Consider the following 22,520-nt stretch of genomic DNA (forward strand, 5'->3'; position numbering starts at 1 on the left):
TTTGCTTTCCGTGTAATGTTTTTGCTTTTAGTGAAATGTTTTGTGTTCTGTGAAATGTTTTTGCATTTGACCCTCAGGGCCACCGTAGGTTTAAATAAACTGCACCATTGAAAGTGGGATCGATGCTTTCCTGATTCTTTCCTAATCAGGTCTCCCTCGAAATCCTCTACAGCCGTTTTTACCGTTGGCAAAACAAACAATGGCGTGAACTATTGTCCAAAAGCAAAATGTGGCCACCAGCCAGGTGACTGGCTGAGTCAGACTGTCTAACAGACTGCACAGCAGTTTTTAAGAGGACAGACTGAGTTATTAGTCATGAGTATTATTTGATCCCAAACAGTGCCCACTTAACATCAATACGTTGAGTGACACACTTTCACTAATGCTGTGTTCCAGATGACGTGCTTCCTTTAGTACACTAACTCAAAAAAAACCAACATATTATTATCTCTTGCTTCTGTACGCTGCTGTAGCAAAAAAAAAAAAATTCCCCTCGGGGATTAATAAAGTAACTACCTAACCTAACCTAATAAATAGTTCTCTTACATGTTCGGACTCTCACTTGTGTAGATCATGAAGGTAGACAGAGTAGTGTTGTTTCACTCTGCACGCTGCTGTTCTGCACTGACAGGAAATGACCTCATCATGTGAACACATCAGCCTCCAAAATATCTGCAGCTTTAATTATTTTACCCAGAAATCAGTGTGTTTTTGTGTCCTCTGTTTAACACTCAATAAACACACTGATTCTTCTGTCCAGCAGCAGCAGTGGAAAAGAACCACTTTGTGTTCAGGAACAGCTGCAGCTTCCTCAGAAGCCTTAATTTGAAAATCCTTTACGCTGGTGGCCCCGCCCCTTCCCTAAACGTAGCCAAGATGGCGACCGTTTAGGGTGGAAAGTGTCCAGAGTTTCACACTGGCTTTTTGGACCATTTTGAGGCCATCACTCTAGTACTTGTAGTGTTCTGCATGTTTCTGACTGACAGTGTGAACACACTGATGTACTCAAAGTAGTGAGAGTTAGTACACAAGTACAACATCTGGAACACAAGTACAAGTACACAGCATTAAGGTTTGTGTTGCTTTTATTGTCTTCCATTAAATGTTTTATCACTTTGTCTTTAACTGTATTTGCATGTTACCGTCCCATCTTCTTCCCAGAATGCAGCTGCCCACTGGAGTCGGAACTGCGGGCAGTTCTGCAGCAAAGGATCATGGTCCTGGATGGTGGAATGGGAACCATGATCCAGCAGTCGAAGCTTGAAGAGGAAGATTTCAGGGGGGAGGAGTTTAAAGAGCACCCGCTGCCACTGAAGGGCAACAACGACCTTCTCGGCATCACACAGCCGGAAATCATCTACAACATACACAAGGTAGGTCATCCACGCATGGAAAAGTACTTCTTCTCACTCAGCCTGGGTGGAATCAGCCAATCACGTACCTTCACTTTCATGTGTTGTGATTTGACTGTTACTGATGTGCAGCTGTATTTGTGTGTGTGTGTGTGTGTGTGTGTATAAGCTGTGTTGTCCTGTGTGTTAAAGGAGTACCTACAGGCCGGGGCTGACATCATAGAGACCAACACATTCAGCAGCACGTCGGTCGCCCAGGCCGACTATGGACTGGAACACATGGTAAGATGTCCCCGTTCGGCCACCGCAGACAGTGTTAAAATAGAGCCCTACTATCTGTGGAGGCTGCTCCATAAATACATTGTTTATACAGAAAAATACAGACATCAGACACACAAATAAAATAATACCAAAAAAACACTGACCTTGAAGGCTCAAAGAACAGAGAAAGTAAAAAAAACAATATTCAGTACAAAGAAGCCAAAATCAGTTACGAAACAAATACTTTTTTTTTTGTTGTTGTTTTAAATCATTCTCCACAGGGTTTACAGTTGCTTTGAATTCAGTCTGTGATACCAAATTCTTTAATTCAGTTGAAGTGTGTGGAGCAACTGTCTGTATATCCACCGGGGACGACAGTGCACACAGTTGGGTCCAAAGGTCTGAGAGCAAATCAAACAATCTCGTCTTTTCATGTAAATCTGAAAGTTTGAGGACTTAGAATCCTTTAAAACACAAGAAATTCTGACATGTAAAATGATGAAGAAATATTTCCGATTCTGCTCTGTTTCTATGGTCAGTAATGAAACTAAAGCAGTCATTGATCTTTTAAACTCCAACCTACAAAAAGTCAGATTTCCTTGACTGAAGCAGCGTTCAGATAAAACTCCGCTGGAATAGATTGACCAATCAGAGGCATTGTTCACCTGGTGATAGTGAGAGGTCACTGACAGATACAGACTATGGTAAATACAGATCACAAGACTCCAGTCAACAAAATTCCTTTCAAAAGGGGTCAGGGAGACACACCAGCACTAGTGGATCACTGGAGAAAAGTCCTATTTACTGAAGAATCCAAGTTTAGAGATTTGTGTCAGCAACAGAAGGGTTTATATAAGGAGAGAAACATTAGAAGGAAGGACACCACATCGTATGAAACCCACAGTGACACATGGTGGGACTGTTCATGTCGGTGGGTTGAACACCTGCACCGACTCAACTCCGGTCACTCCACATATTCACACTCCGTTCTTCAGACACATGTTCTAGTTTGCATCTTTGTGGAGAAGGATTCTTCCTGCAGCAGGATAATAAACCCAAACACAACTCAGAGCTTTGAAGAACCGCTTGAAGAACGAAGAAGAGCGCTGATTGTCATGAGTTATTCCTTCACCGTGACCTGACCTCAACCCCACTGGACATTCATGGGGGCACTGGAAGACTGTGAAAACGAACGTTTCTGACATGACCGGAAGATCTTTGGAACATTATCTGCTGATGCTGAACTAACAGGGGCGATCAGCTTTGACACAAACTGGTGGAGTTGATGCAGCAACAGAGGACACAACAAATACGGAGATATTCTGCCATTCAAGGACTTCTTCCACAGATTCAACTTGTCACTTTAATTGTTGGGCTCATATAATCTGCTTGTCCAATGACAGTTGAGGTTGCTCCTTCAGTCCATCATGATACGTTTCATTACACTGAAGCTGATCTTTGCAAGGAATCGCCAGCAAACTGCACAAAACACACCACCATTGCTGTTTTCCAACTAGGAGTATTGTTGCTTCCACGATAGTTAAAAAGTCCCTCTTTCTTTCATCAGCCTTGTATGTTTCTGTAGTAAATTTTCAAGAACCGGTAAACTGCAGGGTACATGATTGTGATTGGTCCCAATGCAAACAAGCTAATTAGCATTTCCTAGCAAGCCCTTTTCCTTTGTAACATTTAAGAATAAAGCAACCAAATTGAATCAAAGTGATGGGTAGAAATAACATTTATTTTTGATAAAACATGCAAGTTTGGAACATTTCAATAAAGTCTAACAACGATGAATAAAATAGCCGATAACTCAAAACCATAACTGCACAAGCTGGGAAGGAGGTATACGACAGTCATTTTAGATACAGTTCCCTGTGCTTGTCACTGTTATCTGCTGTCCAATCACAGTGAAAGAGGGGCGGGACAAACGCGGTTACAACTGAAGCCGTGAGTGACAGTCGGTGCAGCCAGGCTCGATGAATCCTCTTTAAACAGACTTTCATTCATCCGTTCAACATTAGACTTACTGAGACAAGACTTACAAAGTCATAACTAAAGATAACAACATGACACCATAATTATATTTATTCAGATTAAATTTACAATCAATGTCCCAATAATATCATTACTGTAAATTCTTTTGGCCGTGTAGTGAAAATCTGATATCGTGACAGTCCAGTTATCACGTATGACATCATCAGCCTTCACAAGTTGACTTCATAGTGATCCTACATCTGTACTGTGTGGGAATGGTTTTAAAGTGATGATACTTTTTAACTTAAAAGACAAGATGATGATAATAAAAAGGAGCCTTGTTTGTCACCCGCTCATTGTTCTCTGTAACTCTGTCCTTGTGTGTGTTGTGCAGGCGTACCGCCTCAACAGGGCGTCAGCTGAGCTGGCGAGGAGAGCCGCCGACGATGTCACCAAACAATCCGGTTAGCTGAACCATCGCAGCTAAATTACGCTATCGGCTAGATAAATGTGCAACCCATGACTCTTGTGTGTAACATTGACTGCTGTGTGTGTGTGTGTGTGTGTGTGTGTGTGTGTGTGTGTGTGTGTGTGTGTGTGTGTGTGTGTGTGTGTGTGTGTGTGTTATCAGGCTGTAAACGCTATGTGGCTGGAGCAGTGGGTCCAACCAATAAAACCCTGTCTGTGTCGCCGTCTGTGGAGAGGCCGGACTTCAGAAACATCAGTAAGACGAGTTACATGTTCTTTTTGTGCTTTTTTTTTTAAAGTCATAAACAAATGTTTACTGTTTGAAGGCCTCTAAATAGAACGAGTTAAGGGTCACCAAGATAAATAGCTGTTGCTCTGGAAAGTTGAGACAGATGGCAGAAGCACCAGCAGGAACGTTTCCTCGTGAAATAACCAGGACAGCTCAGATTGTAAAAATGTCAGAGTAACTGTTCACAGTCATACTGTGGTTTGGGTTGTTATCTGTTACTTCACACTTCCAGGTTATCTTTATATTATGTGATCCTGAGTGCGATTAAGGAAGCAAAACTGCAGGGTTCATCCTCTGGAGGCCGTGAATATACACAGCAGCTTTCATGTCTGTCTAGTGCTTAGAGGTCAGAGTTGAATGTCCATATTCCAGCTGAGCAAACGCAAAGATAGTTCTTCTAGTCTAATTTATTTATTTAGTCTAAGATATTCTGTATATATATATAAGTGATAATACAAGTTGTACATTGCATTAAGATTCTGTGTTGGGTGGTTTACACATAAATAATAATTTACATAACATAAATATTTTTTTATCAGGGTTAGCATGATTCAGACTTCAGAAATAAGATTGCATTCAGTATCTCTCTCTAAAGATTATTATTATTGTTATTATTATCTGAAATTACTACACAGGCAGCTTGTGCAATAAGCCATGTATTCATATGAAGTACCAAGTTCAGAATGAAACGGAATGATGCCATTATGCAAATGAGCCACATAGCAATAAACACATAGCAGAGTATGTAATTAAAGTTATGTGCGTGCGTGTGTGTGCGTGTGTGTGTGTGCGTGTGTGTGTGTGTGCGTGTGTGTGTGTGTGTGTGTGTGTGTGTGTGTGTGTGTGTGTGTGTGTGTGTGTGTGTGTGTGTGTGTGTGTGTGTGTGTGTTTTTTTCCGCAGCATTCGATGAGCTCGTGGAAGCCTACTCGGAGCAGGTCAGAGGTTTATTAGATGGAGGAGCAGACATCCTCCTCGTTGAAACCATCTTCGACACTGCCAACGCCAAGGTATCCCTCGCCTGCTTTAAATAACCATGATAAGCAATGTTCTTTGTCCCGGTCGGCGTTTTCTTTTAACTGATCTACTTTTGTGTTTTATGGGGGAAGTTTATTAAACCATCAGGGAACGTGAAGGTGTGGACACGTCTTGTTTGCATCTTCCACAAAAAAAAGAAGAACCCATAACTTTTTCGGAAATAACTTAAAACTGACAAATAATAGGCAGGCATCATCATTTCTTCCATATTTACAAAAAAATCTGACTTTTGATATTTGATTCCACAGAATATTAAAATAAAAACAAATGAAAATGGTATTGACAAAAATGATGGGACCCTTAATTACAATTTTGAAAGGCAATCACTGTATACAAGTCATTTCTACAACAAATTTGTTTTTGCTCCTATTTTTCACCAGTGAACGTAAAACGTTTAAGACTTCTTTTATGCATACAGAAGGTTTATTTCTCTCAAATTTCGTTCACAAATTGGTTCAAATTCTTGTCAAGATAATCCATCCACCTGGGAAGTGTGGCACTTCAAGATGCTTATTAAATATCAGGATTGTTGCGCAGACGTCCCTTTGACTGGTCAATAAAAGGCCACTCTAAAATGTGCCGGTGCTTCTTCATTTTTTAAAATCTTGTTTTACTTTTACAATGTAAGGCACGATTTCACATATAGCTATTGATATGCCTTTTATCTTTGGGAGGGAGGCAAGAAAAAAGCAACAGTGTTGCATTATTATTTTTGTTAAGTGTATTTATCTTTTTTTATGGGTTCCAACAAATCTGCTCAGACTATTTGAGAATATCTTCGTAGAAGAAGCAATAATTTATCTCTTCACTTTCTTTGCCTCACTCTGAAGGTGTACAGGTTCACATGAGAACATTACTTTTAATTTCATGACTTTTCAAGAAGAATGAAGAATTGTTTCAATAAGCTGTAAAGTTACCAACATATCTGTCCACATCTTTATGTGTTCATGTGGCTCTTTAAGTGCAACCAATTAAGGAATTAGGTAATTTATTTTATTGTGCCATCTCCCAGCTGCATGAGGTCTGAGAAGAACGGCCTCCATGTCGAATCCCTGTGAATGATTGATGTGAATCCTTCACTCAGTGACTGAATGTGTCTTCGCTCGTTGTTTTGCAACTGACAGAACTCAACTTAGAAATGAATGGATTGTTTCAGGAAGGGATTCGGTTCAGTTTGATCCCCAAAACGATTTGATCTTTTAAACGAGTTATTCGCAAACGCCACAACTAATGATAATTCATTTTTCTAAATATGTTTAAGCTTTATGATAATTACTGAAAATTTAAAGTGATAGGATCAAACATTTTGTAGCTTCAGTAGTTTAAAGAAACACTTTTCATTATTACACTGTAGATTAACTGATTAATATACTGCATAACTGATGAATTTTAGTGTCCATCATCTGAAGTTATATTGCCTGTAAAATGGCAAATGTAGAATGTTTTTGTACTTTAAACTACAGTACACGCATGACTTTCCTAAACTTATAGATTTTAAGTTCTGTTTCATGTTCATGTTTGATGTCTCTACTTCACCTTTGTGTTTCCAGGCTGCCTTGTTCGCCATCGAGCAGCTGTTTGACACGAGCTACGAAAGGAAACCGATATTTGTAGGTCTATGATACTTCATTTATTGTATTCATCATCTCTGCCATAGTTCCTCCTTCATGTATAGAGAGTGGGTGGAGTTGGAGTATTATTGTTTGCACATGAGCTACTCAGTTATTATAAAAAGCCTGCATGGAAGATTTGATTTTAATCTGTGCAACAGTTTCAAACGGTTAAAGACCCCCTCTAATGAAAATCTAGATTTTAACCCTTTTAAATATGTTCATATGGTGTTTTTCATATGACACCAGACTCACAGTATCATCAGTGAAATAAGCAGTCAATGTCATGGCTGAGCATTTCTGCTTTGAAACTGCAGTGTACCAATGACAATTTTCATTATATTATTATATACATTTTTATAATATTTTCACTACATTAAAACTACAGTTACCTCAATTGGAATTTATCAAGCATCAATAACGCTCTATTTTACAGGTGTTGTAGTTTCTAATCTAATTACAGGGAAACTTTTTCTCGTAATTTTCTAATCAGTTTGTATTTAACTATGAATTTCAACTGATTTCAAAGAAAGCGTTTTGAAAGTTTAAATTATAATTCAAATGGAGAAAGTGTTGCTTCTGTTTCTTCTATCTGGATTGCTTCATTTGAAGGATGATAATAATGTGTTAGTTTGGTAAAAAAAAAAAAAATGGTTTCATAACCTGATGGTAATAAAAAATGTATAATAGATTTAGATTAAAAAAAAATGACCTAGACTGACTCACTTTATTTTTTAAGGGTTGTGCGCCCCACTCAACATGCACATCAGTGTTTCCCTCGCTGGCCTCTCTGCAGATTTGTGCTCAGCCCTTAGACTTTACCTTGTGATGACCTCATGAACATAAAACTAGGTGAGGAGTGGTATTATAAATATGAAACCACCATGGATTAAAAACCCATAATATGAAGAGAAAAAAAACAATCCTGTTTGCCTACGTCTCTTTTATGGAGATTGTCTGTAGAGAAGATGCTTTTTGGGCTGCACGGAACTTCTTCTAGTTGGAATGAGTCAACACTGCACAAAAGAACTGAAGAGAACAGAAGTTTCACCCTGATGTAGCCGCCAAAGTAAAAAAAACAAACAACGAAAGGAGGGTTTTATCACTACAAAACTAATATTGTTGATAATAAATCCACATCAAACTAAAATTCTCTGATTGGTGGAACCTTTTGGCTCTAACAGACGGACTTGAGCCACGTAGTGGTGCTGCAGCACTTCCTTCTGATGATATGTTGTTATATCACAGTGTGTTCAGTCTTACTATGTTCCTGATTACTGATAGATTTCCAGTTTATGTGCCACTAACCCGCACCTCACCGTGCTGTGGTGTGTCACATTGGTTTATGCTACATGTCCCTTTGTAAATAAACAGTAAATAAAATATGCTTGTAAATATAACAGCTAAGTTGGTTTATACAGATTTTTAGTTTACAGTCAGCGTTTGTAGTTGAAACTGACTTTTATTTGTTGATCACCGGATCTGTTTGAAACAAAAAACTGAGATTTCCACTGTATCTGGTAACTACAGGTAAGAATGCAATTTGATCAAAATGCAACATATAATGAATATTTCCAGATTACCAAACAGATCTAAAACATATGGCAGCTCAAAGTCTGGAAAAATACAAATCACAAATCTGTTAGTCTTTCTAGAAAACTGCAATTTCCTACAGTTTCTTACCGTGCAGGACTTTCTTGCTAATATCATGTAATTTACTGTTAAACAGCAGCTATTTATTGGGAATTTATGAGGAAAGTTTTCATGGAAGAAGCTGGAAAATACAGAATTTATTAAAAAAAAAAAAAAAAAAAAAGCATCTTGACATGAATGAGCTCTGTGAGTGGAGATTTATTGAAACAGTGATATATCCTTGTGGTCCCTCTCGTGCAGATCTCAGGGACCATCGTTGACCGCAGTGGACGAACGCTGTCTGGTCAGACCGGAGAATCTTTTGTAATCAGTGTATCCCACACTAAACCACTGTGGTGAGTCACCGTGCATCACACCTAACACACTTATAATGAAGCAGTGATGTAACATGACAGTCCATCTCTGTGTTGCAGTATTGGTCTGAACTGCGCCCTGGGGGCCACAGAGATGAGGCCGTTCATCGAGGCCATCGGAAAGAGCACGTCAGCTTTTATTATCTGTTATCCCAACGCAGGTGATCTACTGTCAGTCTCAGCAACTACATCCAGCCCAGAACTGCAACATTTTAACTACACTAAAAGTCTGTCATGATTTTGATGGTGCAGCACAAATGTTTATGTAATATTGGGCACCATTGCAGTTATGAATTTATATTATCGTCAGAATATTAGAAGTATAATGCTTTCCATTTACTCACCAATACAACACTGACTTCCACATAGGAAGGATTTGTATTTATTTTTGGAGAAGTGCCCCTCTACGTTGCCTGAAATACCCCCTGGTGCTGTGTCTAAGCAGCACAGGGACCTTTGGCCTCACTCATGTTGCATCATCTGTCAGCCCATCCAGGATGATGTAATGATGTCATCGTCTCTGTGTGTTATCTCTCCCTGTCAGGTCTTCCCAACACATTCGGAGGGTATGATGAAACTCCACGAGTCACAGCCTCCAATTTAAAGGTTCTGCTGTATTATTTATTTATTATAAGATATTAAGATTTATATTATCATGATGACCAATGATGGATAAAATCATGTCAAATCTTAGAGAAATGAAAACATACGATAAAAAAAGTTCCAAACTTTGAATCTCTTTGATTGATCAATTTAATGTCTGTGTGTGGAATACAGATCTGGAACAGTTGGTAGGCAGTTTTTTTTAAAGTTTTTTTAAAGTTTTTTTTTTTTTATATAGTTGCAGCTTGTGTTTGCAGCAGCTTTGCTCAAAGTTGTGATGCATCTTGCCGAGTTATATGTTATTTTACATTGTATTGATAATATTGCAATTATAGCACTTTTTAAACTAGTACCAGTGATGAAAGAGAAAAAAAGTGTTGACTTTCTTTGATTAAATAATACTACATCCTGTATGTCGAAAACACTTTAAGACATTCAGGTTTTTTTTTCTTGGAAGAACGTACAAAAATGTCCTTTTGATATATACATTTTTTTAGGGTTTAATCAGTACCAGGAGTGGGCCTTTCAAATGTTGATTTTGCAAATTTGTGCAGAACGTGCATGGTCTGCAAACATTGAAATGTTTTTTTTTTTTTACAGTTTTTAGCAGTAATTTTTCTTGGCAAATGAGGCTTGTTTGCTGTGCTCATCTTTTCCCGCCATGAATGGACACTTTGTTTGTTATGATACCCCTCAGGGTCAACGAGAAATGTAGGGGGTGTAAGGATAGCTAGTAAACCTATTAATATAATAAAGCATATTTTTCTGAGATTTTTAGTTGATTCTTTTGAGGTTGTTACTATGTTTGTTTGTGGAAAATTGTGGTGTAATTATGTAATTTTTTTATTTAACCTTTCTGGTTGTAAAAATCTAAAAAGTAATACAAATGAAATGCAAAGTTGAGCTGATCCTGATAACACCAAAGACTCTCTCGTGTTTTGTATCTGCAGGAGTTTGCTATGGATGGACTGGTGAACCTTGTGGGAGGCTGTTGTGGGACCACTCCATCACACATCAGGTCACCGTCATGTTTCTGACTACTAGATGTTGGTTTTAAGTATCCAGTTACACACTTTTGAAAATATTTCCTCCTTCCTCCCCGCACAGAGCCATATCCGAGGCAGTCAGACACTGCCAGCCAAGAGCTCCTGCTGTGGACATTTATCACGACTACTTGCTGCTCTCGGGTATTAAAACCTCTGGTTACTATGACTGTGGGCCATCATAGAAAGAAAAGCATTCATGCTCACATTCACACAAATAACATCGTTCAAATCACCAAATCACTGAACACGCATGTCTTTGGCCTATGTGGCACCAATATGTCACACGAAGGTGTTTAACAACTCGATAAGTAGGGCATCCAGAACTCGGGGTGAGGTTTGCATCATCTGACCAATTACAAACATGGACAAGTGTTCTGGCAGCAGAGCGATATAATTAACAAACAAAGAGCAAATTACAATATCAGACAAATACAAAACGTTTAACAGACAATCCAGGTGACACATACAGGAAGGACAGCTGCTAAAAGTTAAAAGGCTTAATATCACTGCCCCATCATTAGAGCACAAGTAGATCCGACTATAGGTGAAGTATTTTCCATCAATGTGTTGCTTTTATCTACTCTTCAGAATCAGAATTGGATTTATTACCTTGTAAGTTTTCACAAAAACAGTTTTTGTCCCAGTATTTTGGTATAAAACAGTAAAAAAAACTAGAAAGTGGGAGAAAAATACAACAAAACCAGGAGATGGTACATAAATGAAATTCAACGATAAAGTAAAAAAACAAAACTTACGAGTGCAAGATCAGATTATAGAGTTGATTCTAATGTGCTTCTGATGGAATTAGAGCTGTGGAAATTCATATTATCCGGTTTATAATGTAAAATTATCACTCCAGTTAACCTTCCTGAGTTTGTGCACAACACACCCTACTGAAATTAATTAATTTGACAATTTACCGTCCACCCTTTCACAGCTGGTGCAAGTCTTAAACAAATGTCTAATTATGTTGACATTAAACGTTCTCCTCATTTCCAGGTTTAGAGCCGTTCCGGATCGGCCCGTACACAAACTTTGTCAACATTGGTGAGCGCTGCAACGTGGCCGGGTCACGCAAGTTCGCCAAGCTGATCATGGCTGGAAACTACGAGGTATTTATTATTATTATTATTATTATTATTATTATTATTATTATTCACTTTCAGGAGCTGCCTTCAGATCATAGATTTAGTGAAGATTTAGTTTTTTATTTGGTATGGGCTTTTGTGTTTGCTGTCCAGGAGGCTCTGAGCATTGCGAAGGCCCAGGTGGAGATGGGAGCTCAGGTCCTGGACATAAACATGGACGAAGGGATGCTGGACGGGCCGGCGGCCATGGCCCGCTTTTGTAACTTCATTGCTTCTGAGCCAGACATTGCACGGGTAGGACAATCAAAGGACATGAACTCTTACAAATACCTTTTTTGGACATCTTCCGATATGTTGATAGAATTTTTTGCATTTTTGGTCTCTTTCTGTTTCATTTTATTGAACTATTATTGCACAAGCCTAATCATAGTTTAAAAATATGCATATAACTTATTAATAAGAAGAGCTATTTGTTGGTGTTCGGCTTTGCTACTAAATCCATAATGTTCATGTCAACAGATGCTCATCGAAATATCGATGCTTGATTATTAGAAGTTAAGCGCCTCGAGATGAACTAATACTCTGCTCATGTGTGCTTAAACCACAGCATAAGAAGAGGGAAAGGATGTTATTATAGGAATGCCAGTCAAACCTCAAATGTTTGAAAATTATGTGGAAATGCTGATGGGAATGTGACATTTCTTTTGGTTCAGTTTTTTTTACATATATGAATGGCAATGACTGATGACGATTATGTTCAAATAATTGTGATCAGGCAATTATGTAATCATTGTGGTAGGCCTACACATATATGGATATACAGAGATATCTGTTATTCTGTAATTCAACTCAACATGCTGGCTTTTACCCCGGCTAGTAAAGGTCGTATCATTCCATCTAACACTTTGATTCAGACTAAATTCTCTGTAATAGTGGACTGCGATAGAATTTTATACACATTGATGAATTGTTAGAAGCACTTCCAGCACCATCAGGTGAAAATCTGGGTGATCTGCACGTCTTCAGAGGTATTTAATTGAATTCCCTCAAAAAGGCCTTTGATTCATTAAAAAGTTCATTTTCAGGAGAGAAAGTACGCAGTGAACAGTAATAAGATGTCTCTGTGGTCGCTTTAAGTATCTCTGTGGTCATTAGGAGTCACTTTATTGTTGTTTTGAGTCTGTTAATGATGATTTTGTGTCTTAGTGGTCGTTTGATGTTTTATTTTTTCTGTTTTTTATCGACCAGCCTGACATTGAAAAAAGTTCTCTTTAATTTGATAAGTGCATTACTGTGCATGAAGGGTTTGTTTTGGAAGCTAGATAGTGAATGCATACTTATTGCATGATTTCCAAAATACTTCAATTTTAATTAAAATTTTAAATCCTTGATTCTCACTTTGACCTTGAGGGTTTAACATCCGTTCAAAGCCCCGTCACCGTCCTGTTTGTGCTTCCATTTTATTTTATTTTATAACTTATCATCATTTTAATAACTAACCTATGAATGAACCTGCTCCGTGAAGACCCCTCCTTCAGCTGTCCCGTCCCCTCCTCAGGTTCCTCTGTGCATCGACTCCTCCAACTTCTCGGTGATTGAAGCCGGGCTGAAATGCTGTCAGGGGAAGTGTATCGTCAACAGCATCAGTCTGAAGGAAGGAGAGCCGGAGTTCCTGCACAGAGCCGCCACTGTAAAGCGCTACGGAGCGGCCGTGGTGGTCATGGCCTTCGATGAGGAGGGACAGGTGAGGAGACAAACACACACACACACACACACACACACACACACACACACACACACACACACACAACACACACACACACACACACACACACACACACACACACACACACACACACACACACACACACACGTGTGCTGACAAGTGTGCCGCCCCCTTCAGGCCACCGATACGGAGCGTAAGGTGGAGATCTGCTCTCGAGCCTACAAGCTGCTGGTCAGCAAAGTGGGATTCGACCCCAACGACATCATCTTCGACCCCAACATCCTCACCATCGGTACGGGCATGGAGGAACACAACGAATATGCTGTCCACTTCATCAGCGCCACCAGGCTTATCAAGGTAACCAAACTGCAGCACACAATAGCAGTAAACCCTCTGGACCACCAGCAGGTTGGAAAGGCATGTTTTCTTTAAAGAAGTCGCCAAAATTACAAAATTTCTCTGAATTACAAAACTGTAAAATTACAAATTAGTTCAAGGATTGTTGGAAATTTGATAATCATGTGCTTTAGTCAGAAAAATAATCAAATCTATTCATAAAATAGTGATAGTTCATCAAAATTATGTAAGATATTCCCAAAATGAACCGTTTGCATGATCTGTAAAATAATTCTGTGCACCTCAGAACAACTGGGACGCCTCAGAGAGGTGTGTGGAGGCTGTAAAAGTCAAAATGGTTCAATATGCAAGACATGCGATGCCTCCTTTTTTCCAACATTTTTAAAGACATGAATGTTTTATTTATAGATTCCATCAAAGAAATTCAACGTCTGTTTTTTTCTTGTTCATGATATATTATTATATTATTTTAACTGTTAGACTACACAAAATATATTTTTGAGTTCTCCCTACAAGTCATGATTGTGTTTTTTTCCATTGAGGTGCAAGACTTGCTAGTCCAGTGAAAAATGAGCCTGCAAATGTGACGGAAGCAAAATATATCCAGAAACTGCTTGGTGTTCACGGAGTTCAGACAAATTCAACCAGTCCCCTCAATATTTACAGTTATCGTCACACAACAAAGAAACCTCAATGTCCATGCAAACAAGTTAATGAAGACCTTTCGTTTCCAACAGTCGGGTGTCTCTCACTCACATTTCTGATACTTAAACATGACCTGACAGGTAGATTTAAGAATAGACAACTTGTTCAGACCTCTTGGTTTAGTAAATAATAACAATACCATTCAACTTTTGATATTATTCTTGTTTCCAATCAGAATTCTTCTGAAGTTAATTTAAAGTCTCCAGTTAGTTTGAGACGCAACCGTCGAGATTCAGATTCTGGTTGGACTACATCGTGTGTGTGTGTTTGTGTTTAGGAAACTTTACCGAGAGCCCGGGTGAGTGGAGGTCTGTCCAACCTGTCCTTCTCCTTCAGAGGGATGGAGGCCATCAGGGAAGCGATGCACGGAGCGTTTCTCTACCACGCTATCAAGGTGAACATTCACTGCTCCATCTGCACAGCGCTCACATCCAGTTAGAGACAGCCGGTGCCGCTGTGTGTGTGTGTGTGTGTGTGTGTGTGTGTGTGTGTGTGTGTGTGTGTGTGTGTGTGTGTGTGTGTGTCTGCCTGCCTGCCTTTTTTGCCTGATTTGGCTTCACAGCCTTCCTCTTGGGTCAGACAGGGATCATTTTAACGTAAATGGGCAAAACCAGGCTGTAACACAGACTGGATATAAAAGTGTTCGTGGCTTCCAGCTCCAAAAAATGAGGCCTATGCGAAAGTGTCTTTAGCTGCAATACCACCGACTGCCACTAGAGGTCGGCTCCAAAAAGCCTCCGGCTCCTCCCCCAGCTGGTCCAAATATGGTCACTTCCTGCTCCAAACTGCTCCGAATTAGCAAAATGGCGCCGAATTCCAAACTGGAGGCTTCATAACGTTCACAGGCCAACAGGTGACGTCACTGCTGGTTGCCGCTTGAGCTGTAATTAAATATAAGTCATCGGGGTAGCTGCAGTTTTCTCCATAAAAAGCTTAAATAACTTTTACAATTTGCAATCGATTTCAATGTGTTACATTCATATTGTATTATCTACGTGTCGTTTAGCATAAAGTTTTATCTTCAGTTACTTTGAATCTTGAGTTACACTATTATGTCTACTGACACTAAAGAGAGCTTATGTATCAACGTTCGGCTTCCATGAACTCAATTACTTACATGGTGAAAAAGATCGTCATAAGGAAATGTACATGTTGTGAATTACTAATTTGATTTGATTTAAATTCCTCGGCTAACACTTGTGGAGACATCCCGATATCATTTAATGAAGCTTACCTCAAAGTTTTATACAAGTCCCCATCACTTTCTCTTTTTGTGCTCCAGCTCATTCACTTTATAAAACTGAAAAAATATCAAAATCATGAATTTTCCAGCTCTTATATTTGACCATAACAACAAATCAAATAGTCAGACACTCTCAGTCTGATTTCTATATATGTCCTATATATGTCTATGGTAATCCATCTCTGCTGGGATGTGACCCGGATCCTATCAAAATTTCCTTGATTTAAGGATTAACCCGTGTTGACTGACTTGGTTTGAATTGACAAAAGACGGTTGAACGTCGGTCAGACGACCCTGATTACTGGTTGGAAACAGGAAGTGAAGTGTTTTTATATTCAAGTAGAGAAATGAAGCTCTAAACATATGCTGTAAAACACAAGTCAGCTGACAGAGCTGAAGGTTGAGGACATAAGAAGTTACTGTGAACACGACGCGGTACAAAACACTTTATTCACATCATGTAGACATTTCTCTGCTCTCTCCTACAGAAAGTAGATCCGATCAAAGCTGATGATGTTGGTGCTGATAGAAGAAATGGATGAATTATTACTGTAATAAACCACAGAGATGCTCATTGAAACAGGAAGCGTGTGTGTGATGAAAACACGTTGTGTTGTGTTGTGTTGTGTTGTGTTGTGTTGTGTTGTGTTGTGTTGTGTTGTGTTGTGTTGTGTTGTGTTGTCAGGACGGGATGGACATGGGCATCGTGAACGCTGGAAACCTGCCAGTGTACGACGACATCGACAAGGAGCTGCTGTCGCTGTGTGAGAACCTGATCTGGAACAGAGACGCTGAGGCCACGGAGAAACTGCTGGCCTACGCACAGGTACACAATTACACAACAGACATACACCTACACAGGTACATAACTACACAACAGACACACAGGTACACAACTACACAACAGACATACACCTACACAGGTACACAGCTACACAACAGACACACAGGTACACAATTACACAACAGACATACACCTACACAGGTACATAACTACACAACAGACACACAGGTACACAACTACACAACAGACATACACCTACACAGGTACATAACTACACAACAGACACACAGGTACACAACTACACAACAGACATACACCTACACAGGTACACAGCTACACAACAGACACACAGGTACACAACTACACAACAGACATACACCTACACAGGTACACAGCTACACAACAGACACACAGGTACACAACTACACAACAGACATACACCTACACAGGTACACAACTGCACAACAGACACACAACTACACAGGTACACAACTACACAACAGACACACAACTACACAGGTACACAACTACACAACAGACACGCACCTACACGGGTACACAGGTATACAACAGACACAACTACACAGGTACACAACTACACAACAGACACACAACTACACAGCTACTCAACTACACAACTACACAACAGACACACACCTACACAGGTACACAACTACTCAACTACACAACTACACAGACACACAACTACACAGACGTTTGACTCTGGTTGTGTGACCAGATGTTGTCCCTTTGGTTGTGTGACCAGATGTTTGACTCTGGTTGTGTGACCAGATGTTGTCCCTCTGGTTGTGTGACTAGATGTTTGACTCTGGTTGTGTGACCAGATGTTGTCCCTCTGGTTGTGTGACCAGATGTTGTCCCTCTGGTTGACAGAACATTGTGAAAGGAGGGAAGAAGGTGGTTCAGACGGACGAGTGGAGAGGAGGAAGTGTGGAGGAGCGGCTGGAGTACGCTCTCATCAAGGTAAAACAATCTCATAAATACATTATGATTCATAACACTGGAGGAGATCCACAATCTGGTGGAGACAGTTTTCATTCATATGTTAAAAACTCAGAGCCGTATCTTTACATTTTGTAGCTGACACCAGCTGTATTACCAGCTATCACATTCCATCTGTGTGGTATTAATGAGGTCTTCAATCATCTTGAACTTATTCTTTCTCCACATTAAGTCAGTGACTCCTCCGAGCTCATCTTTAAAGCAAGGTTGTAAGCATTTTGTTTTCAGAGCTGTTTTTCTTCTCTGTACTTTAAACAAAGCAAAAAACAAAATAACACAATAATCCTTTGGACTGTGGTCTTTTTGTCTTGACTCACTGCTTTCCCTCTTCACGTGTGATCGTATAAATAAATGAGATTTTATCTCAAAAAATTTTTCCCCTCGGGGATTAATAAAGTAAATACCTACCTACCTACCTACATGACTACTCAATGTAAATGTTAATATATGTGATCACACTTAAAGCTCTAGCAATTACACACTTGGTCAAAACTGAGTGGAAACCTGTGACTTTCTGGAAATGTTACTATATCATATTATATTATAATATTATATTATAATAGAAAAGCTAAAGAAAAGTCAAAGCTCTTTCAAGTCACTGCTAGCAGCTGTAATTTAGTGGTTGAACTACCTTTAAAATTCATACTGAAATGAATTAAATTATAAATTAATGTATGTTGTAGAATAGTGGATTTAATACAGAAACGCAAGTTTAAATTTAAACAATATTAGAAAAAGTTTGCACAAACATTTGAACTGCCCCTGAAAAGTCAGTGACCTTCATCATCCATCGAATTTAATCACAGCTCTTTTCTGTTGTGCTTCAACATTGTTGTAAAGATGTGAAACGAGGCGGTTTATTAACAGCGAGCTGATCTGCTCTTCGTCTGAGAACCTGAACCTGCTGACACGTGTCAGACCGTAAACTCAGACTCAGCTCAGCCTCCTCGTTTCCAGTAATGAGTGATGACTGCAGATTGATCAGTTTGTTTTGTCACAGGAGCAGACCAATTGAAACACATCTGGGCTTTATGTCACTTTGCAGACAGAAAAGCTCTTATAGCAATAAAACATTTGACCCGTGGTCCCGTTTCCATTCCTGTCGTTTCCTCTTGGATGCTGCGTGTCGCGCTGCATTGTCAGGGCATCGATAAGTACGTGGTGGAGGATGCGGAGGAGTGCCGGGCTCAGGTGGAGCGCTACACTCGACCCCTTCACGTCATCGAGGGGCCCCTGATGAACGGCATGAAGGTGGTGGGGGATCTGTTCGGAGCTGGGAAGATGTTCCTGCCTCAGGTACGATGACTAGAAGCTTTGTTTTTGGTTTTTTCACCTCCTCAGCCAACCGTGGTTGTGATGATTTTGAAGTGGAAGTTTGAAGGCGAACATTTTTCTTTTCTTTCTTGTGGTGCTGGAACAATCTTTTAACACCAGGCTCTTAAAGTGCTCCAAATCACGGCCACTGAACTCTTGTCGTGAGCTGCTTGTTGTAAAGTGAATACAGCTGTTTAAGAAGACATGTTTGTTCATGAGATTTGATCGTTAGAATAATCGACACCTTAAATGTGTCCATATAAGGCCGCTTCATTCATGTGGAATTTCAATTTGCAAAAAACAGGTCACCAGAAAGTGAAAAGATGAATTTCACATTGCAGAGTATAAAGTGCTGTTTTAGATCTCAGCAGACAAAAGTCAATAAATTTAGCAGTATCAGAAATCCTATTAGAAGACCTGAAATAATGAAATATTAAAAGTACACATGGGAGGGACTTGGATACATTTTTGGGGCAACTCATGGAAGATCAGCTAATTTTGTTTGCATGTTTACATTTTAGTTGCCACTTATCAAAATGTAACATTTTCCATGTATGTACCTGTACATATAACATTAATTAGCTGGTTATTGTCTGTGCTTTTTAGTGACATACAGGGAATCTGACTTTTGACTTGGAGTGGGAACCCTGAGTACAGCTGCCGCCAAGACGTCAGCAGAACTTTTTTTGGACACAAAAAAATGACAATAAATAAAATAAAGGGCAATAAAGAGAAACATAGAAATGAGATCTTTCAAAAGTAAAGCAGTCCCTGACAAGACGAGAGAATATGAGAGCCTTAAGGGATGTTATACTATCCGGAGATATTTTAGTCCCAATAAAATACCAATTAAAGGATAATCATATCAATGAAATACCAATTAAAGGATAATTATATAAATGAAATACCAATTAAAGGATAATCATATCAATGAAATACCAATTAAAAGATAATCATTTCAATGAAATACCAATTAAAGGATAATCATATCAATAAAATACCAATTAAAGGATAATCATATCAATGAAATACCAATTAAAGGATAATTATATAAATGAAATACCAATTAAAGGATAATCATATCCATGAAATACCAATTAAAGGATAATCATATCAATGAAATACCCTTTCAGGAAACTGGCAGCCATGATGATGAGATGAGCAGAGTACTCGTTTTGAACAGTTTGTCTTTGTGTGTATTTATTTAACTAATTTCAGCATCATATTTAAAATTCACACTGATGAAGGTATTATGATTTAATAATGTGTTTTATCATGTGGAGAGGCAGACTGTCGGTATTTGACTCATACATGAAGTCTGGACCATTTAAAAAAAGAAGGGAAAGAAAACTGCTTAATATCTGACATTCACTTAAAGTTAAACGAGAGAAAATCAGTTCCTCCGTCCTGCATCTTTACAACCTTTAGAGGGATTAATAAATCGTATATTTTTTTATTAAATATTTTTTCCAGCCTGCCATAGGCTCTCTCTCTCTCTCTCTCTCTCTCTCTCTCTCTCTCTCTCTCTCTCTCTCTCTATCTCTCTGTCTCTCTCTCTCTCTCTCTCTGTCTGTCTCTCTCTCTCCCTCCCTCTCTCTCTCTATCTATATTTAGAACCCCTGCTGGTTTTTAAATATATCCTTGCTGCAAACCATGCATGACTTATTTCAGGTGCTCCAGTTTGGACTCATCACATCTGTGCTTCTTCTGTGTTTGTGTACTTGTGTGTCTACAGGTGATCAAGTCGGCTCGTGTCATGAAGAAGGCGGTGGGATACCTGATTCCTTTCATGGAAAAGGAGAAGGAGGAGATGCTCGCAGCTTCAGGCTCAACCGAGGAGATGGTCAGTCTCCGTCTCACATGAACATGGAGGCATTTTACAATTTAACAACGTCTCTCATTTTGTGAAGAATTCTTTTCACGTGATCCATGTGTGGCACTTTTCTGAGCACAAAAATAGCATGACCAAAAGTGATAACATCAAGAACAGAATCTGTCTGAAGAGTTTTTGCTGCCGACCTACAGTGTGACTTTTAGCAAAGAGAGCAACATTAGAACAAACTGAGACGCAGGAGCAGAAAACAGCCGGTTTCAGTCTGTCAGCATCCGCCTCCTCATGTTTCCTCTGTCATCTGCAGGATCCTTATCAAGGCACCATAGTTCTGGCTACAGTGAAAGGAGACGTCCATGACATCGGCAAGAACATCGTCGGCGTGGTGCTGGGTTGTAACAACTTCAGGTAAAACTGATTTATTGGTTTGCTGCTTAGTTTTCCACCACTCTTTCTTTTTTTTCTACCACATCCCTCCCAGTGTGTTTCCAGTGTGTCAGCAGCACTTTGGCTCATGATGACCAAAGTCCCCAACGAACTTAGATTTAATGTACACACAAAGTACCATATTAGTGAAGAATAACACTCAAAATAAGACTCAATATTACTCCCTGTGTTCTCCCACCAAATGCCTCACTGACTCACACTGCTATGCTAAGACCTGCTACACATCACCCCAAAGATCATTCCTTCTCTGCCAAACCAAAGACACTCCTGCTAGTTGGACTTGTGCCTGTAAACTACTTAATACTTATAAGGAGATCTTACCGGGGAAAAGAAATGAACATAAAAACAATGACATCTGAGATTACAGTTTATTAATTAACAGAAACTTATGAAGACAACACAAAAAAGTTGGACTATCCAACATGTCACATCACATTGTAATACAGTATTAAACACTAATACCAAGCAGACTTCATAAATGCTCCTGACGTTCCAGAATGAGGCTACGGGATAAAAAAATTCACATCATTCACACCAATGAACAAATCAGACGATGCCAGAACCAGATAAATACAAAAAAAACCGTTCTGAGAAATTCAGAGCATTATCTTCCACGAAAAGATCAAACTCATATTAACAGTAACCGTTTTTATTTTTAGGAATAAGTATCATGAAGTTAAAGAAAGTTTGTTTAATTTGAACTATTTAGGAATTTGTACTTAATCCACAATTTGCCTAATTTTAATTATGATACACATCAATAATATTAGTAAATATGTCATCGACTAGAATTAACGTGTGATTTGTTAAAATACATCCCATCCTGTAATACCCATTTCATGCTTCAGGAGGCAATATAGAGTCGCTGTAGCGTCCAGGTCGTCTGACCTCAGCTTGGAGTTCTGCTGATATCTGTCACCTTCAGTGTTGTTATGTTGGTCAGGTTAAGAAATGAGGATTGAACAGATTGTTGTTCTGTATATTTTTTGTACTTGAATTGTACAGAATGAAAGATTTTGGAATAAATACTCAGACAAATGAAAAGAGTGTGTGTGTGTGTGTGTGTGTGTGTGTGTGTGTGTGTGTGTGTGTGTGTGTGTGTGTGCGTGCCTTCCTGTTGAATGTGGGATGTGTGATCTGTTGCAGGGTGATCGACCTCGGCGTGATGGTTCCCTGCGATAAGATCCTCAGAGAGGCCGTCACACAGAAAGCAGGTATCAAACACAGAGCACAGTTCAGATTGTATATTGTCAGAACCCATTTGAAAGAATTTAGATTTAGAAAATAATTGGTGAATTTATTTCAGAATTGTCCTTCAGGCATGTTGCATGTTTCTATTTGGGTCAATGAAGTG

General features: G+C 39.2%; 1 protein-coding gene across 4 annotated transcripts in view; it reads left to right on the top strand.

Annotated features, from left to right (window-relative positions):
- mtr (5-methyltetrahydrofolate-homocysteine methyltransferase) overlaps window positions 1-22,520 on the top strand; it is a 40,604-nt gene that overhangs the window by 3,914 nt on the left and 14,170 nt on the right. For 3 of the 4 annotated variants that reach the window (XR_011179196.1, XM_069168516.1, XM_069168518.1), the window contains exons 2-23: window positions 1,162-1,373; window positions 1,545-1,634; window positions 3,985-4,054; window positions 4,222-4,314; window positions 5,249-5,355; window positions 6,934-6,993; window positions 8,887-8,981; window positions 9,060-9,160; window positions 9,544-9,605; window positions 10,553-10,620; window positions 10,710-10,789; window positions 11,648-11,760; window positions 11,890-12,030; window positions 13,295-13,480; window positions 13,640-13,819; window positions 14,802-14,918; window positions 16,453-16,593; window positions 17,446-17,535; window positions 18,718-18,870; window positions 20,624-20,731; window positions 21,027-21,127; window positions 22,313-22,380. Coding sequence is in view for 3 of the 4 variants with exons in the window: in XM_069168516.1 (XP_069024617.1) it covers window positions 1,162-1,373; window positions 1,545-1,634; window positions 3,985-4,054; window positions 4,222-4,314; window positions 5,249-5,355; window positions 6,934-6,993; window positions 8,887-8,981; window positions 9,060-9,160; window positions 9,544-9,605; window positions 10,553-10,620; window positions 10,710-10,789; window positions 11,648-11,760; window positions 11,890-12,030; window positions 13,295-13,480; window positions 13,640-13,819; window positions 14,802-14,918; window positions 16,453-16,593; window positions 17,446-17,535; window positions 18,718-18,870; window positions 20,624-20,731; window positions 21,027-21,127; window positions 22,313-22,380 (2,436 nt within the window). In the remaining variant the exon portion in view is untranslated. Of the gene's footprint in view, window positions 1-951; window positions 1,073-1,161; window positions 1,374-1,544; window positions 1,635-3,984; window positions 4,055-4,221; window positions 4,315-5,248; window positions 5,356-6,933; window positions 6,994-8,886; window positions 8,982-9,059; window positions 9,161-9,543; window positions 9,606-10,552; window positions 10,621-10,709; window positions 10,790-11,647; window positions 11,761-11,889; window positions 12,031-13,294; window positions 13,481-13,639; window positions 13,820-14,801; window positions 14,919-16,452; window positions 16,594-17,445; window positions 17,536-18,717; window positions 18,871-20,623; window positions 20,732-21,026; window positions 21,128-22,312; window positions 22,381-22,520 lie in introns of those variants that run through there. The other variant, XM_069168517.1, reaches the window with a different exon arrangement.

The sequence above is a fragment of the Embiotoca jacksoni genome, unplaced genomic scaffold (genome assembly GCF_022577435.1).
Source record: "Embiotoca jacksoni isolate LCO1_2020_lvr unplaced genomic scaffold, fEmbJac1.0.p SCAF_40, whole genome shotgun sequence".
Classification (NCBI taxonomy): Eukaryota; Metazoa; Chordata; class Actinopteri; family Embiotocidae; genus Embiotoca; species Embiotoca jacksoni.